Source organism: Chiloscyllium punctatum, chromosome 2 (genome assembly GCF_047496795.1).
Source record: "Chiloscyllium punctatum isolate Juve2018m chromosome 2, sChiPun1.3, whole genome shotgun sequence".
NCBI lineage: Eukaryota > Metazoa > Chordata > Chondrichthyes > Orectolobiformes > Hemiscylliidae > Chiloscyllium > Chiloscyllium punctatum.
Genome location: NC_092740.1, coordinates 66,072,374 through 66,093,360, shown reverse-complemented (window position 1 = coordinate 66,093,360; position 20,987 = coordinate 66,072,374). Strand labels below are relative to the sequence as shown.

General features: G+C 39.8%; 1 protein-coding gene across 13 annotated transcripts in view; it reads right to left on the bottom strand.

Moving 5' to 3' along the window:
• Positions 1 to 20,987, bottom strand: part of pam (peptidylglycine alpha-amidating monooxygenase) — a 225,740-nt gene that overhangs the window by 67,827 nt on the left and 136,926 nt on the right. For all 13 annotated transcript variants that reach the window (XM_072583614.1, XM_072583604.1, XM_072583610.1 and 10 more), the window contains 3 exons: positions 17,452 to 17,532; positions 14,288 to 14,364; positions 5,944 to 6,047 (listed from right to left, as the gene is read on the bottom strand). In XM_072583614.1, coding sequence (XP_072439715.1) covers positions 5,944 to 6,047; positions 14,288 to 14,364; positions 17,452 to 17,532 — 262 coding nt within the window. The remainder of the gene's footprint in view (positions 1 to 5,943; positions 6,048 to 14,287; positions 14,365 to 17,451; positions 17,533 to 20,987) is intronic.

Below are 20,987 nucleotides of genomic sequence, written 5' to 3'. Positions count from 1 at the left end.
TGTTGTGAAATGCTTTATTTTAACCACCCATTTTTCATTGCCTTTGCAAACATTTCAGCTTATGAAAACATATTTCTATTACATTTGACTTAAATAATTGATTTAAATCTTCCATTAATAAGTCCTTTCAGGCACATCTTGGATGACGCATGTTAAATGAGAATGACAAGCTCAAATAAAGTAAACACAAAGAATTGCAGATGACGCATATCTGAAACAGAGAAGCTCAACAGCTGCACTGCGACCATTTTTGAACATCAAAGATGTGGGTGTGATGACTGCAATTCGAAATGTAGGTTCAATTATTTAGCAGCATATAAAAGCACCTTTGAGGGGCTTTATGGTGCAGTGGTAGGGTCGCTACTTCTGAATCACAGAATCCACAGTGTGCAAACAGGCACTTCTGCCCAACAAGTCCACACCGACCCTCTGAAGACCAACCCACCCAGACCCATTCCCTTACCCTATTACTCTACATTTACCCCTGACTAATGTATCTAACCTACACGTCCCTGAACACTATGGACAGTTGCATGGCCAATTCAAATAACACATCTTTGGATTGTGGGAGGAAACCCACACAGACACGGGAAGAATGTGCAAACTCCACACAGACAGTCGCCAGAGGTTGGAATCGAACACAGGTCCCTGGCGCTGTGAGGCAGCAGTGCTAACCACTAGCCAACCTCTGGGCTGTATGGGCTTGGCTCAAGTCACACATGTCATAGGATGACCAAACAGATTGATTAAAGGAAATCACTAACAATAAAAGCACTGTTTAGTCACTTTAGACCAAGGAATTGACAGATCCTGCAATAATGCAAAGTTCACTCATGATACCTTTCTCCATGTCACTTCCCTGGGCTTCCACTTAAAACATCAGTGCATCCTTCGTCAAAGCATTTTACTGGAAAGTTGTTGCCATGAATGTCATCATTGTGTGCCCACACTGCAGAACTAGAATGAATGTGCCCATTGCAGATTTGGATGTAACACACCAGTTTTATTGTTGCCTTTCCCTCACCATCATGTTGATTGCCCCTTAACTGTCTCTTTTGCGGTCCCACTGCTCCTGGCTGCTCCCCTCTCTATGCGTCATCTTGTGGGCTGCATCCTTTGCTGCCCATCTTACCAATTTGCTAAGGGCATGGAATGAGGTATGAAGGACACTTTCAGTGCAGTCCACCAGCCACCATTTTGAAGAGGTCACGATATTGAGGAAATAAGCCAAGGAAACCAGAAGACTGCTGTCACAAAGCTGGTCCCTTTTTACTAAAAACTGTTCCTTTTCTCAAGGATATTGTGCCCTTGGTTTTTATTCAAAGGGGGTAATAAAATGCTCCCGGTACAGATAGGACTGGTTTGGTTCAGAGATTAAAGAGTATTGGGGGCCTTTTTGTTTTTTGTAAACAGATGAGACCTCAAGCCAAAGTAGTCATGTTTTAGAAGTGACCTGTATAATGAAAGGGGAGTGGTCAGCTCTCTAGCTGAGCAGTTCAGTCCAGAACTAGTGGGGAGTCCAGCAGTGGACTGTGTAAACAGGTTGTCTCTCTTTCTGCCCTTTTAACTTCAACCTGTTACTGTGTTTTAAGGGGGTTTGTTTATTGGGAGTGTTGTGTATATTTGGAACAGTTGAGCTCTGATAGACTGAGTTCTGTACGAGTTCTTTATTCTGTTCTTTGTGTTACATTGTGTAATTTTGTAAATAGATTTTTGACTGTTTTAAAACCTCGCAGCCAACCTCGCTAACTTACTCTGGGTAATTTTCACTGTTCACGACGGAAACAAATTGCTAAGTTATAGTCTGGGCTACCTGCTTAAAAATGTTTTGAGTGGTCTGGCCTAGTCCAGAACATTGCCCAGCAGGACAACACAATACCAGAAATGTGGAAAGGTTTATAACTTTAGATAAGGGATCTAATTTCAAATCTAGACCGGAGTGAGAGTGAAGGAAAGGCTTGCAAAGACAAGGTCGAAACATCACATAACCAGAGAAAAATTTCTGGAGAAATCATTGAATGGAATCTTAAAGGGGCGTGAATTACTTGTACTATGGCAAAAAGTGTGGCAGGATCATGACAGAAATCCTATGAGGTATTTCTAAACATTGGGAGAAACTTGCTGCAACTTTTAACTAAATTAAACAAATTAAACAAAATTCAAGATACTTTGGGAGGAAATTCTCAACTACCTCCCGAGGAATTTCGAAGTCAACTGAGGGGACAACAGTCAGTGATAAAACAATAAAAACTGTGGACACTAACCTGGTCAGAAAAGAAGTGCAGAGATCTTTCAGAGTTAAGGCTGAAAAAGCTTATTAAGATAGGGTGGGCCAGGCAACAGAGGAATTCAAAAGAAAGATGTGTATTTTAAAATGAGATGTTTCTTAGCCAAGGTAAATCAGCAAGCAAAGTGTGAACAGGACTTGTTGCAACTTAGGATACAGGTAGTAAAGCTACAATTTCATAACCAAAATCTAGCATTGCTAACTTTAAATAACCTCAAACATTCACATGCAATTATTTCCATATGTCCATCTTTGGTCATTAATTCTAAGGAAATTGGCCACGAAGAATAATTTTGAGTATAACTCAGCCTCAGCTTTTTTTAAAAAATTCATTCATGGGATGTGAGCATTGCCAGCAAGGCCAGCATTTATGTCGCACCCCTAGTTGCCATTGAGAAGATGGTGGCGAGCTGCCTTCCTTAACTGCTACAGTCTGTATCGTAGGTAGATCCACAATGTCTTCAGGGATAAAGTTCTGGGATTTTGATTCTGCAACACTGAATGAATGGAGATATATATATCCAAGTCAGGATGGTGACTGGCTCGGAGAGGAACTTGCATGTATTACTGTTCCCATGTACCTGCTGTTGTTAGATAGAAGGGTTCACGAGTTGGGAAGGTGCTGTGTAAGGAACCACTGCAGAGCATCTTGTAGATAAAACACACTGATGCTACTGGTGGATGGATTGGCTGTTTGTGGATGTGGTCCCAGTTTATCAGTTGCTTTATCCTGGATGGTGTCAAACTTTCTGTGTTGTTGGAGCTGCACTCATCCAAGCAAGTGGGGAGTATTCTGTCATACTCCTGACTTGTGCCTTATAGATGGTGGATAGGCTTTGGGAAATCAGGAGATGGGTTACTCACCACAGGATTCCTAGCCTTTGACCTACTCTTGGAGCTGCAGTATTTATTTGGTTAACCCAGACAGTCGATAGTGGAGAACTTAGCGATGGTAATTTACTGTCAAGGGTGATGGTTAGATTCCCTCTTCTTGGAGATAATCATTGCCAGGCACTTGTCTCAACAAAAGCTACTTGCCACTTGTTAGCCAAAGCCTAGATATTAGGGAGGGGTTGGTTGATGCTTTCCTTGGTTGTGTGGACAAGCATAAGGCTCAGTGACCTTGAGTGATTATGGCAATTCCTCTGATCTGACAACATCCCGAGGATGCAATTACAAAGGTACAACTTGCACACCAATCCTGCATGAGAAGGAGGAATCTTCATGGTGGCAGGTTATCTTGCACATAGAAAACTGATAAAACCTTGGCAGAGTATATGGATAAAGTTAGTTCTATGGTTTAGGGCTGTACAGAGAGCCATCCAAAAGAGAAAGGTCTGTTGATCAGGTATTCCCATTCATTTCAGTGATTGCTTCCCCACTTTACCCTTCACTCAAAATTAAACCTCAAAAGATTTTCCACTTGCAAAAACTGACACCCACACTAAATAAATTGTCTCAAAATACTTGACTATTAAACAAGTCAGTTAAGTGGACATAGCTAGTAAGCCAAATGCTCAGAGTCTAATAGAAAACATGAAAATAAGGAGAGTTTGCAATAGAGATAGAAGAGATTCGGCTGGAGAAGAAATCATCACTTCGCTGTCCAGCTTTGAAAAATGGGTCATGCAACCCATGGCAATACAGTAAGAATGTGAACAGAAGCTCGATGACTGCATGGTATTGCAACTCTCCCTGGAACAAGTGGTAGCTCCACGTCAATCAATAGTGCAGTAATAGAGATTCAAGTAACAGTCCTTGTTTCTGTATGTTATGAAGTTGAAAGTGTGTACTGTACTTTCAAGAGTGTGAGAATGTGGATTTTAACAGAGAGCTTACAAGCACCTGTGTATATGACTAGATGGCAGTCCCAGAGTTTATTGGAAAATTGAAAATATGTAACATTTGGCTATGAAATGGATACTTGAGTTTGCGTTGCTGTTTTGACAACAATTCAAATTTAACTGATCAGTTTAAATTATGCCCCAGGATACTAAAACCCAATCAAGTCTGAATTTGTTGTTTTGCCAACATCAAACCAATGAGACAATCCGATGTTAGGGTATAAAAATATAGACATTTTGAAAACTGGAGAGAGAGCAATTGCCATCAAGACAGAACACCTGGAGATCTAACATCTTGCTCTCCAAGAAATTAGGAAACAATCACTATCAAAGGTAACTTATCATATGAAACATACCCGCAGTAAAAAGAAAGACCCAAGAAGATCCTCAACCGGAAGACATACAGACACAGATGACAACAGTGGCTGTGTGGTTTTGAAATTAAGTTGATTAATTTTACTAAATGTCTTATTGTAACAGCATATTGTTATAGAGTTGGAGGCAGATAGTAAGCAGTTAAGAGAAAGGGGGGCTTTGAGTTATGAATAGTTCTTGCTTAATGTGTGCTTCTTAATTTTAAAAAATAAATTGATGTTATTTTCTTTAAATAGTGGAATTTTAGAGTTTGCTGCCACTCACTGACAGATTATGAGGAGAGGAGAGCTTTTCCGAGCATTTGGCTTAAGTAACAGAGGGGTTCACCTCCAGTGTCGTAACATGCACTACAGAAATCATATGCTTAAAAGCTTTTATTGCTAAAGGTTTGGAACACAAGTGCAAAGACTTTGTTTCTTTTAATAATGTACTTTCCAGTCATATGGACAACATGCAACAATATATTCTATTTAAGGCATGAGGGGGTTGCTTAGCTCAGTTGGTTGGATGGCTGCTTGGGGTGCAGATACCAACAGCGCAGGTTCAATTTCTATACCAGATAAAGTCACCACTCTAGTTTCTCAACTTTACCCTTCCCCTCAGGCATGGTGACCTTCAGGTGAAATTCATCACCAGTTGTCTCTCAAATGAGCGAGCACCCTCTCCGGGAATTTGAAGACTTTACTTTTCATAAGCCATGGAAATTTGAATAATATTATTAAATCAATTTACCACTGAAGAATCAAAAATATTAAATCTTTTTATAAAACACACTGAAATACTATGTCTTTACGATTTTTAATTTTATTTTACAAAGAAAGGTTGAGATAGAGATGCAAAACTGCCTGCTGAAAGCCAATAGAGTAAACAGCTTACAAGGCCATGGACTTTTATTTTTTGAAGAAGGTTGGAACAATAGAAGCAGCCTGAATGGTGGGGTCAAGCTCCCACAAAACCAGGATTTTTAGTTTCTGCAGTTGCTGGGGTCTTGAAGCTGGATGTGGAAGTTTTTATTCCTCTCTTCCAGCTAAAAGCTGGGAATTTCTTCCTGCTGCTACAAATGGATGTGAGATAACCTGTTTTACTGAATCTGCCTTTGCCAAGAGTGCACATATGGGATTTTATTATATTGGAACAGTCAGTTAGTGGTAGTTAATACGTGTATTATTTTGTTAAACATTTTGATTGTTATAGTTAATCCAATTCATTTCTTTTTATCTTTTAATAAAATGTGTTCTGCTTAATATCAAGTAGTTTGACCAATTGAATTGTATCTGGAACACGAGACCTTACACTTATCTTTAAAATAAGAAAAAGGTTAGGGTACAGGCAGTCTACTAAATATATTTTGACAGGTTTTGTCTGGTCCATAACACTTGACAAATAAAACTTTAAAAATGCTATGCCACTTATCAAACACGTCAATTTAAGACTTACCCTATCAATGTAACAGTTGTCCTTCCTTTTCCTGTGAACACACATCGAGCTGTTATGGTGTCTCCGTATTTAATATCCATTGGGTGCTCCAAATGATAGAAAGCCTGAGAAGAACATACAAAGTTCCAAAAAGACAGGTTAGAAAATTTCATGGCAATCATTTTAAGTAAATAACTTTTAAAGACAATGACCCAGAATTTGCCACCAATAACTCTTTGCATTATTAATATATAATGCAGTAACTTTTAGCATGGAAATTACAGTCCAATTTACAATTGAGAAATTGTAATAATTTGCTGATTCCTGCTATTACCTTCAAGAAATGGCAACTTGCCATGGACCTTTCCAAGAGTTTCAAGTTGTTGCTGTATTTATGTAAGAGTTACCAATTAAGCTTGGGGAAAATTAGACCTGCTAATTAATTTGACGTCAAGATTCATGTTCTTGAAATACCAATCAACCGTTTGAATACAGAAAGGGAATAACTTCAATTGTGTTTTTTTTTAAAAACAGGGAACAAATAGCTCAAGAGTTTTCAAAGTTTATATGTATTCTTCTTTACTCTACCCTTTGACTACATTCTCCCTTAATCCAATCTCTTCCCTTTATTACTTCATGATTTGAATCACATTCAGCCTCCTTTTCTGTCAATACTTGCTTCCTTTCACAATCAAGTATCATTTATAAATGAGATGGATTAGTGGCTCTGTTGTTAGCAAGCTCTCAATTGTCATGCTGCCGTCATAGCAGCATCAACTCTCAGGATACAAAACTTTTAATTCAAGATAAGTAGTAAGTCCAGTAAATGTAACCACTGTAAGAATTCTACCCCAGTAAGATTCGAGCCCATTTTTTCTGACTGCATGGAAGCTCTTTTGGGGTAGAAGAAGTGACCTGTACAAGGAGGACGGATTATGCTTAAACTGGAAGGGGACTAATATACTGGCAGGGAGATTTACTAGAGCTGCTCAGGAGTATTTAAACTAGTAAGGTAGGGGGGTGGGACCCAGGGAGATAGTGAGCAAAGAGATCAACCTGACACTGGTACAGTTGAGAACAAACGAGAGACAGTCAGGGCAGGCAGGAGGAAAGCAGAGAACAAGGTAGGACTGATGAATTAAACTGCATTTATTTCAATGCAAGAGGCCTAATCGGGAAGGCAGATAAACCCAGGGCATGGATAGGAACATGGGACTGGGATATCATAACAATTACAGGAACATGGCTCAGGGATGGACAGGACTGGCAGCTAAATGTTCCAGGAAACAAATGCTACAGGAAAAATAGAAAGGGAGGCAAGGGGGGGGGGGAGTGGCGTTGTTGATAAGGGATAGCATTACAGCTGTACTGAGACAGGATATTCCCAGAAATATATCCAGGGAAGTTATTTGGGTGGAACGGAGAAATAAGAAAGGGATGATCACCTTATTGGGATTGTATTATCGACCCCCTAATAGGCAGAGGGAAATTGAGAAACAGATTTGTAAGGAGATTTCAGTTATCTATAAAAATAATAGGTTATGGTAGGGGATTTTAACTTTCAAAACATAGACTGGGATTGCCATATAGTGTTAAGGGTTTAAATGGAGAGCAATTTGTTAAAAGCATACAAGAAAATATTCTGATTCAGTATGTGGATGCACCTACTAGAGAAGGTGCAAAACTTGACCCACTCTTGGGAAATAAGGCAGGGCAAGTGACTTGAGGAGCCCTTTGGGGCCAGTGACCACAATTCTATTAGTTTTAAAATAGTGATGGAAAAGGATAGACCAGATCTAAAAGTTGAAGTTCTAAATTGGAGAAAGGCCAATTTTGACAGTATTAAGCAAGAACTTTCAAAAGCTGATGGGGGCAGATATTTGTGGGTAAAGGAATAGCTGGAAACTGGGAAGCCTTCAGAAATGAGATAACCACAAGACCGTAAGACATAGGAGTGGAAGTAAGGCCATTCAGCCCATCGAGTCCACTCCGCCATTCAATCATGGCTGATGGGACATACTACAGCGAGACTTTGCAGAACTAGGAAGAAGGCTAAAAAGCAGGACGTCCAAGGTGGTTATCTCCAGTTTGCTTCCAGTTCCTCGGGCTAGTGTGGCCAGAAACCAGGAGATAATGGACTTGAACGTGTGGTTGGGGAACTGGTGCAGGAAGCAAGGTTTCAAGTTCTTGGATCACTGGGGTATATTTTATGGTAACCATAAATTCTACAAGAGAGATGGCTTGCACCTTAATAGAACAGGGATCGGCATTCTGGCAGGCAGGTTTTCTGCTGCAACACCGCTACATTTAAACTAAGTAGCGGGGGGGAGGGGACAAGCTGGATGTTTAAAAAGGAAATTGAAGGGGTAGTTAGAACAAGAGAAGTCAAGAAAGACAACTGTATCAAGGAGGCAGAAAACTGGAAAAGGCATCATGCTGTAAAGTTGAGTGAAATAAGGGTTGAGGGGAAGGGTGAGAGCAGTAACAAATTAAAAATTCTATATATGAATGCACGAAGCATTAGACACAAGGTGGATGAGCTTGAGGCTCTTTTGGAAATTGGCAGATACGATATTGTGGGGATAACTGAGACGTGGCTTCATGGGGACAGGGCCTGGGAAATGAATATTCAAGGCTACATGTGTTATCGTAAGGATAGACTGACGGGCAGAGGGGGTGGGGTGGCCTTGTTGGTAAGGGAGGATATTCAGTCCCTTGCGCGGGCGGACCTAGAGTCAGGGGATGTAGAGTCAGTGTGGATAGAGCTTCGAAACACTAAGGGTAAAAAGACCCTCATGGGAGTCATCTACAGGCCCCCAAACAGTAGTCTGGATGTTGGAGGTAAGTTGAATCAGGAGCTGAAATTGGCTTGTCGCAAAGATGTTACTACAGTTGTTATGGGGGATTTTAACATGCAGGTAGACTGGGAGAATCAGGATGGTATCGGGCCTCAAGAAAGAGACTTTGTGGAGTGCCTCAGAGATGGATTTTTAGTGCAGCTGGTGCTGGAGCCGACCAGGGATAAGGCGATTCTGGATCTGGTATTGTGTAACGAACCAGAATTGGTCAGTGACCTCGAAGTGAAGGAGCCATTGGGAAGTAGTGACCATAATACAATAAGCTTCAATCTGCAATTTGAGAGGGAGTGGGTACAATCTGAAGTGACAATATTTCAGTTGAATAAAGGGAAATATGGAGCTATGAGGGAGCAACTGGCCAAAGTTCAATGGTTTAATACCTTAACAGGGAAGACCGTGGAGGAACAATGGCAGATATTTCTGTGTATAATGCAGAAGATGCAGGATCAGTTCATTCCTAAAAGGAAGAAAGATCCCAGGAGGAGACATGGGCGGCCGTGGCTGACAAGGGAAGTAAAGAAGCATATAAGGTTAAAAGAGAAAAAGTATAACTTAGCGAAGATAAGCGGGAAAACGGAGGACTGGGAAGCTTTTAAAGAACAACAGAGGATTAGTAAGAAGGAAATACGCAGAGAAAAAATGAGGTACGAAGGTAAGCTGGCCAAGAATATAAAGGAGGATAGTAAAAGCTTTTTTAGGTATGTCCAAGGCAAAAAAATGGTTAGGACAAAAATTGGGCCCTTGAAGACAGAAGCAGGGGAATATATTACTGGGAACGAAGAAATGGCAGAGGAATTAAATGGGTACTTCAGATCTGTGTTCACTGGGGAAGACACAAGCAATCTCCCTGAGGTAACAGTGGCTGAAGGACCTGAACTTAAGGGAATTTCTATTTGCCAGGATTTGGTGTTGGAGAGACTGTTAGGTCTGAAGGTTGATAAGTCTCCGGGACCTGATGGCCTGCATCCCAGGGTACTGAAGGAGGTGGCTCGGGAAATCGTGGATGCGCTGGTGATTATTTTCCAGAGTTCAATAGAATCGGGGTTGGTTCCTGAGGATTGGAGGGCGGCTAATGTTGTGCCACTTTTTAAGAAGGGTGGGCGGGAGAAAGCAGGAAATTATAGACCAGTTAGTCTGACCTCAGTGGTGGGAAAGATGCTGGAGTCTATTATAAAGGATGAAATTACGGCACATCTGGATAATAGTAACAGGATAGGACAGAGTCAGCATGGATTTATGAAGGGGAAATCATGCTTGACTAATCTTCTTGAATTTTTTGAGGATGTAACTCGGAAGATGGACGAGGGAGATCCAGTGGATGTAGTGTACCTGGACTTTCAGAAGGCTTTTGATAAGGTCCCACACAAGAGGTTAGTGAGTAAAATTAGGGCGCACGGGATTGGGGGCAAAGTACTAGATTGGATAGAGAATTGGTTGGCTAATAGGAAACAAAGGGTAGTGATTAACGGCTCCATTTCGAAATGGCAGGCAGTGACCAGTGGGGTACCGCAGGGATCCGTGCTGGGACCGCAGCTTTTTACAATATATGTAAATGATATAGAAGATGGTATCAGCAATAACATTAGCAAATTTGCTGATGACACAAAGCTAGGTGGTAGGGTGAAATGTGATGAGGATGTTAGGGGATTACAGGGTGACCTGGACAAGTTAGGTGAGTGGGCAGATGCATGGCAGATGCAGTTTAATGTGGATAAATGTATGGTTATCCACTTTGGTGGCAAGAACAGGAAGGCAGATTACTACCTCAATGGTATCAAATTAGGTAAAGGGGCTGTTCAGAGAGATCTGGGTGTTCTTGTCCACCAGTCAATGAAGGCAAGCATGCAGGTATAGCAGGTCGTGAAGAAGGCTAATAGCATGCTGGCCTTCATAACAAGAGGGATTGAGTATAGAAGCAAAGAGGTGCTTCTGCAGCTGTACAGGGCCCTGGTGAGACCACACCTGGAGTACTGTGTACAGTTCTGGTCTCCAAATTTGAGGAAAGACATTCTGGCTATTGAGGGAGTGCAGCGTAGGTTCACGAGGTCAATTCCTGGAATGGCAGGATTGCCTTACACGGAAAGACTGAAGCGACTGGGCTTGTATACCCTTGAGTTTAGAAGACTGAGAGGGGATCTGATTGAAACGTATAGGCTTATGAAAGGATTGGACACTCTGGCAGGAGGGAACATATTTCCGTTGATGGGGGAGTGCCGAACCAGAGGACACAACTTAAAAATACGGGGTAGACCATTTAGGACAGAGATGAGGAGAAACTACTTCACCCAGAGAGTGGTGGCTGTGTGGAATGCTCTGCCCCAGAGGGCAGTGGAGGCCCAGTCTCTGGATTCTTTTAAGAAAGAATTGGATAGAGCTCTTAAAGATAGTGGAGTCAAGGGGTATGGAGATAAGGCTGGAACAGGATACTAATTAGGAATGATCAGCCATGATCATATTGAATGGCGGTGCAGGCTCGAAGGGCAGAATGGCCTACTCCTGCATCTATTGTCTATTGTCTATAAATTCCACTTACCCGCATTCTCCCCATAGCCCTTAATTCCTTGTGACATCAAGAATTTATCAATCTCTGTCTTGAAGACATTTAGCGTCCCGGCCTCCACTGAACTCAGTGGTAATGAATTCCATAGGCCCACCACTCTCTGGCTGAAGAAACGTCTCTGCATTTCTGTTCTGAATTTACCCCCTCTAATTCTAAGGCTGTGTCCAAGGGTCCTACTCTCCTCGCCTAACGCAAACAATTTCCTAACGTCCACCCGTTCCAAGCCATGTATTATCTTGTAAGTTTCTATTAGATCTCCCCTTAATCTTCTAAACTCCAATGAATACAATCCCAGGATCCTCAGCCGTTCCTCATATGTTAGACCTACAGTTCCAGGGATCATCTGTGTGAATCTCCGCTGGACACACTCCAGTGCCAGTATGTCCTTCCTGAGGTGTGGGGACCAAAACTGGACACAGTACTCCAAATGGGGCCTAACCAGAGCTTTATAAAGTCTCAGTAGCACAACGGTGCTTTTATATTCCAACCCTCTTGAGATAAATGACAACACTGCATTAGTTTTCTTAATCATGGATTCAACCTGCATGTTTACCTTTAGAGAATCCTCGACTAGCACTCCCAGATCCCTTTGTACTTTGGCTTTATGAATTTTCTCACCAAATAGAAAGTAGTCCATGCTTGTATTCTTTTTTCAAAAGTGCAAGACCTCGCATTTGCTCACATTGAATTTCATCAGCCATTTCCTGGACCACTCTCCCAAACTGTCTAGATCCTTCTGCAGCCTCCCCACTTCCTCAGTACTACCTGCCTGTCCACCTAACTTTGTATCGTCGGGAAACTTCACTAGAATGCCCCCAGTCTCTTCATCCAGATCATTAATATATAACATGAACAGCTCTGGCCCCAACACTGAACGCTGCGGGACACCGCTTGTCACCGGTCGAGAGTCCAGAGAAAGTATATTCCTGTTAGGGTGAAAAGAAAGGCTGGTAGGTATAGGGAATGCTGCATGACTAAAGAAATTGAGGGTTTGGTTAAGAAAAAAAATGGAAGCATATGTCAGGTATAGAAAGGATAAATAGAGTGCATCCTTAGTAGAGGATAAAGGCAGTAGGAGTATACTTAAGAGGGACACATCAGGAGGGCAAAAAAAGGGACATGAGATAGCTTTGGCAAATAGATTGAAGGAGAATCCAAAGGATTTTTACAAGTACATTAAGGACAAAAGGGTAACTATGCAGAGTATAGGGCCCTCAAAGATCAGCAAGGTGGCCTTTGTGTGGAGCCGCAGGAGATGGGGCAGATACTAAATGAGTATTTTACATCAGTATTTACTGTGGAAAAGTAAATGGAAGATATAGAATGTAGGGAAATAGATGGTGACATCTTGAAAAATGTCCATATTACAGAGGAGAAATGCTGGATGTCTTCAAATGCATAAAAGTGATAAAACCCTACGGACCTGTTCAGGTGTACCCTAGAGCTCTAAGGGAAGCTAGGGAAGTTACTGAGATAGTTACATCATCAATAGTCACAGGTGAGGGGCCGGAAGACTGGAGATTGGCTAACCTGGTGCTACTGTTTAAGAAGGGTGGTAAGGACAAGCAAGGAAACTTAGACCAGTGAGCCTAACGTCTGTGGTGGGCTAGTTGTTGGAAGGAATCCTGAGGGACAAGATGTACATGTATTTGGAAAGGCAAGGACTAATTAAGGATAGTCAACATGGCTTTGTGCGTGAGATATCATGTCTCACAAACTTGACTGAGTTTTTTTGAAGTAGTAACAAAGAGGATTGATGAGGGCAGAGTGGTAGATGTGATGTACGTGGACTTCAGTAAGGAGTTCAACAAGGTTACGCATAGGAGACTGGTTAGCAAGGTTAGATCTCATGGAATACAGTGAGAACTAGCCATTTGGATACAGAACTGGCTCAAAGGCAGAAGACAGAGGGTGGTGGTGGAGGGTTGTTTTTCCGACTGAAGGCCTGTAAAAATTGAATTACCACAAGGATCGGTGCTGGGTCTACTAATTTTAATCATTTAAATAAATGATTTGGATGTGAACATAAGACGTATTGTTAGTAAGTTTGCAGATGACACCAAAATTGGAGGTGTAATGGACAGCGAAGATGATAATCTCACATTACAATGGGATCTTGATCAGATGGGCCAATGGGATGAGGAGTAGCAGATGGAGTTTAATTTAGATAAATGTGAGGTGCTGCATTTTGGGAAAGCAAATCTTAGCAGGACTTGTACACTTCATGGTAAGGTCCTTGGGAGTGCAGGTTCATAGCTCCTTGAAAGTGGAGTCGCAGGTAGATAGGATAGTGAAGGCAGCGTTTGGTATGCTTTCCTTTATTGGTCAGAGTATAGCGTACAGGAATTGGGAGGTCATGTTGCAGCTGAACAGGCCACTATTGGAATATTGCATGCAATTCTGGTCTCCTTCCTATCAGAACGATGTTATGAAACTTGAAAGGGCTCAGAAAAGATTTACAAGTGTTTTGCCAGGGTTAGAGGATTTGAACTATAGGGAGAGACTGAATAGACTATGACTGTTTTCCCTGGAGAATCGGAGGCTGAGGGGCGACCTTTTGGAGTTTATAAAATCATGAGGGGCATTGATAGGACAAATAGATAAATAGATACATTTTCCCTGGGGTGGGGGAAGTCCAGATCTAGAGGGCATACGTTTAGGGTGAGAGGGGAAAGATATAAAAGAGACCTATGGGGCAGGTTTTTCACGCAGAGGGTGGTACGTGTATGGAATGATCTGCCAGAGAAAGTGGTGGAGGCTGGTACAATTGCAACATTTGAAAGACATCTGGATGGATAGGCGAATAGGAAGGGTTTTGAGGGATATGGGCCAGGTACTGGTAAGTGGGAATAGTTTGTGTTGGGATACCTGGTCGGCATGGATGAGTTGGACGAAGGTGTTTCCGTGCTGTACATCTCTATGACTCTGTACTGAGGAACAAACATACCTGCGGCATTTGTGGACTCTGTCGGCCTATTAATGTCCATTTTCCATCCCTTACTCTGTATCCACTAACCACTTGACCTAAAATTACAGAAATCAACATTGAATGCAAGTTATTGGAATACCTCAAGGGAAAAAATGCATTGAAACAAATATTGAACATTTGTTGTACTCAGGGCACAAAAGGGCATTGTTGGAAACTATGACAAAAGGTCATCAATTACAAATTGCATACCAGGTTAATATGTGCAGTCAGCTGAGACCAAAACAACTGGGTCACTCTAACATATTACTTTTTCCACAATATATTGATGAAAATACATTTCTACATTTAGAAACAAAACTGCAGACTTGAACAGACTCATGTTTTTTTCCCCATATATCAATTGCTGTCAGAGAGGTTAGGGACAATTATATGTTTATTCTAGGTATTCAATGCAGTTCAGCTAATTTCTTTGATGTTGACATTTTTTTTTCATTGTCAATTCTGAAAATGCAGAATATACATTTCAGCAGTGTGCATTTAAAAGAATGCATGAGCATATATCATCAGCAATATTTCTAGTATAAGATATTACATGTACAACTTTAAGATTGACAACTTTAAACAAGGACGTTAAAATATTTTCTGACTTGCTTGATCTGCGTTAACTAAGATGACTCAATTTTTATAGTTCCAAATTCTTTAACTTTACCTGAAAAAGCATGCTCTTAATATATTATTGACACTATTTCACATATAATGAACATATTCTAAAAAAAAATTCTGACTACGCAAATTTAAATTTTCATTGTGCAATTGTACTTTACAAGTAACAATCAAACTTAAGTTTCAGCCAAGCATTCCATCAACAAGTTATACTCAATCACCCTTACACGTAAATAGTATTTAAGTCCATACATCAGATTCAACCATTCAAATTACCTAATTGAAAGGTTGAACACTTAACTCCACTTCTGTGAACATCAGGTTATAATTAGTCAACAGTATGCATGGCAAAGCTGTTTATATAGCAATGTTAGCTTTCTTTCTTCTCGATGTAATAACCAAATTTTGCGTTCCTTACCTCAAAATGCGCTTCAGAATTATTAAAACCTCCTTTAACTGCCACCTTTCAATTTTTCCCATTACTGTTTTGTGCATTACATTAGATTCTTGCATCCAACCTATGTTCTACATTGCACCATAACTTGAAAAATAATCAATTTGTACCCTAAAACTACTTGGGCTGATGTCCAGAATAAATACATTCTTTTAATATGGTTTCACAGCAAGTATCTTTAATGCATTTAAGAGTTTAATTTTTAAAAATACATTGTTAGCATGTCATATAACCAGCCAAAACTTGACAAAAATAATGAGATGGTGGTCCTGTAACTACCTGAAAAATTAAGCTGAAGTGCTGTCAGGCCGACAAAGGGTGCAGAGCATTTCTTACAGTTAGGGAGGAGACTTACAGACGCAAACTAGTATTTCTCAAATATCTGATCAGTAATTGTGTAGTTTTCAATTGATCCATTATGTCACACTTCTCACAAAGTGAATTGTTCAAAAGTTTTGCAAAAGCACAAACATTTGACAGTGTACAATTAGTGTAAAATAGCATTTTTATTTAAGGGAAAGGAAAAAAAAATTGGGAGCATAAGAGGTATAGTTAGTAAGTTTACACATGACACCAAAATTGAAGGTGTAGTGGACAGTGAAGGTTACCTCAGATTACAATGGGATCTTGATCAGATGGGCCAATGGGCAGAGAAGTGGCAGACGGAGTTTAATTTAGATAAATGTGAGGTGCTGCATGTTGGGAAGCAAACCTTAGCACTTACTGGTAAGGTCCTCGGGAATGTGGCTGAACAAAAGAGACCTTCGAGTGCAGGTTCATAGGTCCTTGAAAGTGGAGTTGTGGGTAGATAGGATAGTGAAGGCGGCGTTTGGTACGCTTTCCTTTATTGGTCAAGAGTATTGAGTACAGGAGTTGGGAGGTCATGTTGTGACTGTACAGGTCACTGGTTAGGCCACTGTTGGAATACTGTGTGCAATTCTGGTCTCCTTCCTACTGGAAAGATGTTATGCAACTTGAAAGGGTTCAGAAAAGATTTACAAGGATGCTGCCAGGGTTAGAGGATTTGAGCTGTCGGAAGAGGTTGACTAGGCTCGGGCTGTTTTCCCTGGAGCTTTGGAAGGTGAGGGGTGACCTTATAGAAGTTTATAAAATCATGAGGGGCACGGATAGGAGAAATAGTTAATCTTTTCCCTGGAGTGGTGGAGTTCAGAACTAGAGGGCATAGGTTAAGGGTGAGAGGGGAAAGATATAAAAGAGACTTAAGGGGCAACTTTTTATGCAGAGGGTGGTACGGTTATGGAACGAGCTGCCAGATAAGTGGTGGAGGCTGGTACAATTGCAACATTTAAGCAGCATTTGGATGGGTATATGAATAGGAAGGGTTTGGAGGGATATGGGCCAGGTGCTGGCAGGTGGGACATCTGGTCAGCATGGACAGGTTGGACAGAAGGGTCCGATTCCGTGCTGTGCATTTCTCTGACTCTATAACTTATTATTATTGTAGCCCGTTGAACTTGGATGCCTATACCATGTACAAACTTGGTGATGACATGATCAGTCCCTTGAAATTCACCATTAAATTTCAAAATTAGTATGTTGATTAACAGCCTCCAAGACAAGAACATTTGCAACAATATGCTGCAATGACAGGCATTAACAAAACAAGAAGATTTAAAATAACAATAAACCCAGACGATTAAATTCACTAAAGAAACATGATTCATGTGTTATTTTCAATAGGAAAAAGTCGCCTACGGAGTGCAATGACAACTGCATTGTGTGCGACATGAAACAAGGTATCGTTAGGCTTTGCTCTCATATCCTTGGAGCTTCACAACTGAAATTTACTGATTTCCTTTTTTGCGTCTATTAAATATTTGCTTTAATTTATGGATATAAATTCTTATGATTTGCAACAAAAGACAACTTGATGGATGGAATCACCTTTCCATATTCCATATCCCATGACTACATAAAAATACCAGGAAGGCTGACATCAAACACAATGCCAATGTTTTGAGACGGTTCCAAAATTTATGGCATTTTAAGAAATGTTCTCAGAAAATTCAAGAAATGTAATTATTTAAGAATACACTGTTCTTACCTAATTGATGAGTGTGAGTTCTGAAAGCAAATGGATGTATTGTAGCTTGTTTATACAAACAAGCAATATCTGCATTTACAACTGAAAGAAAAAAATACTTATTTAGCAATAGATAACATTAAAAAAAAATCACAACACAGAAACAAGCTATTTAGACCATTTGGTTAATATCAGTTTTTATGTTCCTCAAATCTTCTCCTCCCTTTCATCATATCACCATGCAAGTCTTTCTAACCTCCACAACTTGTTCATCCAGCTATAATTTCAGGGTATTCATGTTATTCACATCAAACACATCCTATAAGAAGAAAGTTCCACATTCTTATTGCTCTTTAGTGAATAACAGTCTCCTGAATTTATTCTGGATCATTACATATTTGGAACCCATAATTTTGGCTTAATTAAAAATTGGGAACTTCTCTACATTACCTTAAAGACGACACATTTTGTTGAACCTTATCATCCTGCACTCACAAGGGCAATTCACAAGAATACCATTTAAGGTTGAAAATTAACATTTACTGTATGAATATATGGATTTTAGTGCCAGTATCCAACATTAGATGTTATTCCTAAATTGATCAACATGTGCTGGATAATCCACAATGTGTGGATAATAATGCTGACAATCAATTTAGGATTGCCCACAGGGTTCACAATGCGTCATACTTGCATGTACTGGAAGATAATAGTCTTTCTTTCTGCAAAGAAGAGTTCTTTGCACTATGTACACACACCCTACTTGTTTCAACTCAGTAAAATACTCAGCCCTTTGTTGGTTCACTTCAGAGCAATACCTTGACCTGAGTCAACATTTTGCCTTTAAAGTTAAATAAGACTGGCATGCAGCAGTCAAAAATCATAAACTGGTACATTGTCCATGTAATGCCTCTAGCAGAGTCTATTTGCCAACCAATAAGCACTTTCCACTCATACTGATTAAATGTTGAGTTTCCCCTAAATTTTATTCTTGCTAATTGTTCTAATGAAAAGCTTTGATAAACTATTTTTTTCCCCAGCAATACTGAAGTTCTGTACTACCAATTATTTACTTTATTCTTGTTTTTGTAAATCACAAAACAAGGTTCTGTGACTGGTTGGTGGGATCCAGAGTGAAATGCAAAGCCACAACAAGATCTAAGATTTCATTAAGGTTTCTGATGTACTCACCTGATTAACTAACTTGTTTCTCTTCATATAAACATTTCAGGGTTTCTAGCATTTTTGGCGATTCGTTTCAGGTTTGTAGCACATTCGTGAGCATGCAACTGAAGCTTATTACTGGTCCTTTTATTTTAATTCTCATTTTGTATCTAATAGCAGAGTTATTTAACTAGATCAACTGATAAACTGGACAGTTGTGATAGCTTTTAAAAGCTGACATTTATCTGAGGAAAAATAAACTACTTAAACCTGACCTTTTTTCAAAAACATCCTTAAAAGCCCTCATAAAACTATCTCTACTTTTGCACGTTGAAATATGAATGTCAACTAAATTCTAAGAAAGGTATAAGCTATGAAATGAAAAATAAATTAAGCAACGTATATTTTTGGTCTAATTTGATTCATTCCAGTAAAACATATGGGGGTTATTAAAGATACTAGCCTTCCTACAAATTAAACTTCAGAAATAACTTTCTGCTACAGATATCAGCAATTTATTTTTTTAATTGTTTCATAATATATTATACGAAATCCTAAACATGATAAATTTTCAAGTTATTTTAGATATAAATGAGCGGAATCAAGGCAAACAATATAAACTATTCAAGTATGTGGACAGTAATGGTTTTAAAGCCTCTGAGAAGATCAAATACTATTTCAATCCCATGGAATTCTGGGATAGTGTATGTTGGGATCACACTTCAATTCCACCCATTTATATTAATTCAGGATTCCTATATTACAGTTATTGCTGGCAAGTTGTATTTATTGCCTATTGATAATTATTAGAGAAGGTGGCGATCATTCTTAAACTCCAATACTTCCTTTAATAATAGTGTTTCCATGATAGAATTAGTTAAGGAATTGCAGCATTTGGATCAAACTGCAAGCCAAATTTGTCACAGATTACTGATGTTTCTCAGATATCTTAGCAACAACTTGATTTTAAACAATTACTGTTTGCAGCAATAAAGTGTATCTACATTTAAGATACGGCAATAGGATGATATGATATATTACACTATTTTTAGGAACACATTTCTTGATCTTGTCCACTTTCCCACAGAGTGCAAAGGACTGGCTTTGTGGATAAATTAGATGCACCACCAGTGTTCTGCTCTCAATACTGTAGTTCATATTTAAATTTATACTGCACTGAAATGATGAGTCATAGGATTTAATTCACACAATAGTGAGATGCAAGTTCCTAAATTCAAGGAGGTTGCTATGGGAAGCAATAAACATAGCTTAGGCTAAGATAATAAAAATAGAAAACACAGGAGGAACTCAGCTGGTCCACCAATTTGTATGGAGATAGGAACAGTAAATACTTTGTGGCCCTGGACAATGAGGAGGGGTGAGGTAATAATGTTAAGTACTAGACATTCTGTTACTGCATGGAAATTGCCATAGGGGTGAGAAAGTATCAGAAATGATGTGGCGAGATCTGCTACATTTCTCTAGCATTTTCTGTTTTTAGTCCATCATCTGCAGCATTTAGATTTTTTTTAAATGCGGAGTTTAGGAATGACTAAAAGCATGTTTGTCTGCCAATTTGGCAATAGAGTATTTGTGATTCAAGAAAGGGTAGGTACAAAGACCATGAAACAAGACAAATACAACTGAAAGTTGTTTAAATTATGGACAGTTTGATGTATAAACAATCCTCAAACTGATGCTATACACTTTATTCAAATTAAATTCCTTACATTAACATATTTCCTGAAGGTAAAAAGTAGTTTTAAGATAAGAATCTATTACAAGAAATAGACAATAGTATGCAACTCAGTCCTCAAGTACGCTCCAACATTCAATGGGATAAAGACTAATTTTCTACTTCAACTTTGCACTAACTCTCGATGTTTTAAATACATAAAAATCTGTTGATCAGAGTCTTGAATGCACTCAGAATACCTTATGGCCAACAACTCTCTGGGACAGAGAATGACAAAGACTTATTGCCCTCAGTGAAGCATTATCACCATAATTTCTATATGAGTCGTACTGGCCTGCCAGTTATTCCCAGTCTTAATCTGCACTTAATCAAGGCAGCATTTGATGAAGTGTCATCAAGAAGTTCTTTCAAAAGTTGAGACAACTGGAATCAGGGGGAAAATCCACTGGCAGGAGTCATACTTGGCACTAAGAAATATGGTTCTCATTGTTATAGGTCAATCACCTCAGCTCCAGCACATCATGAAAGGAATTCCTCAGGTGAGTGTCTTATCTCAACCATCTTCAGCTGCTTCATCAATGACCTCCCTTCAAACATTAGGACAGAGGTGGGGATGTTCGCTGGTAATTGTACAAGTTCAAGTCCATCCACAACTTTTCAGATACTAAAGCAGCCCATGTCAATATGCAGCAAGAGC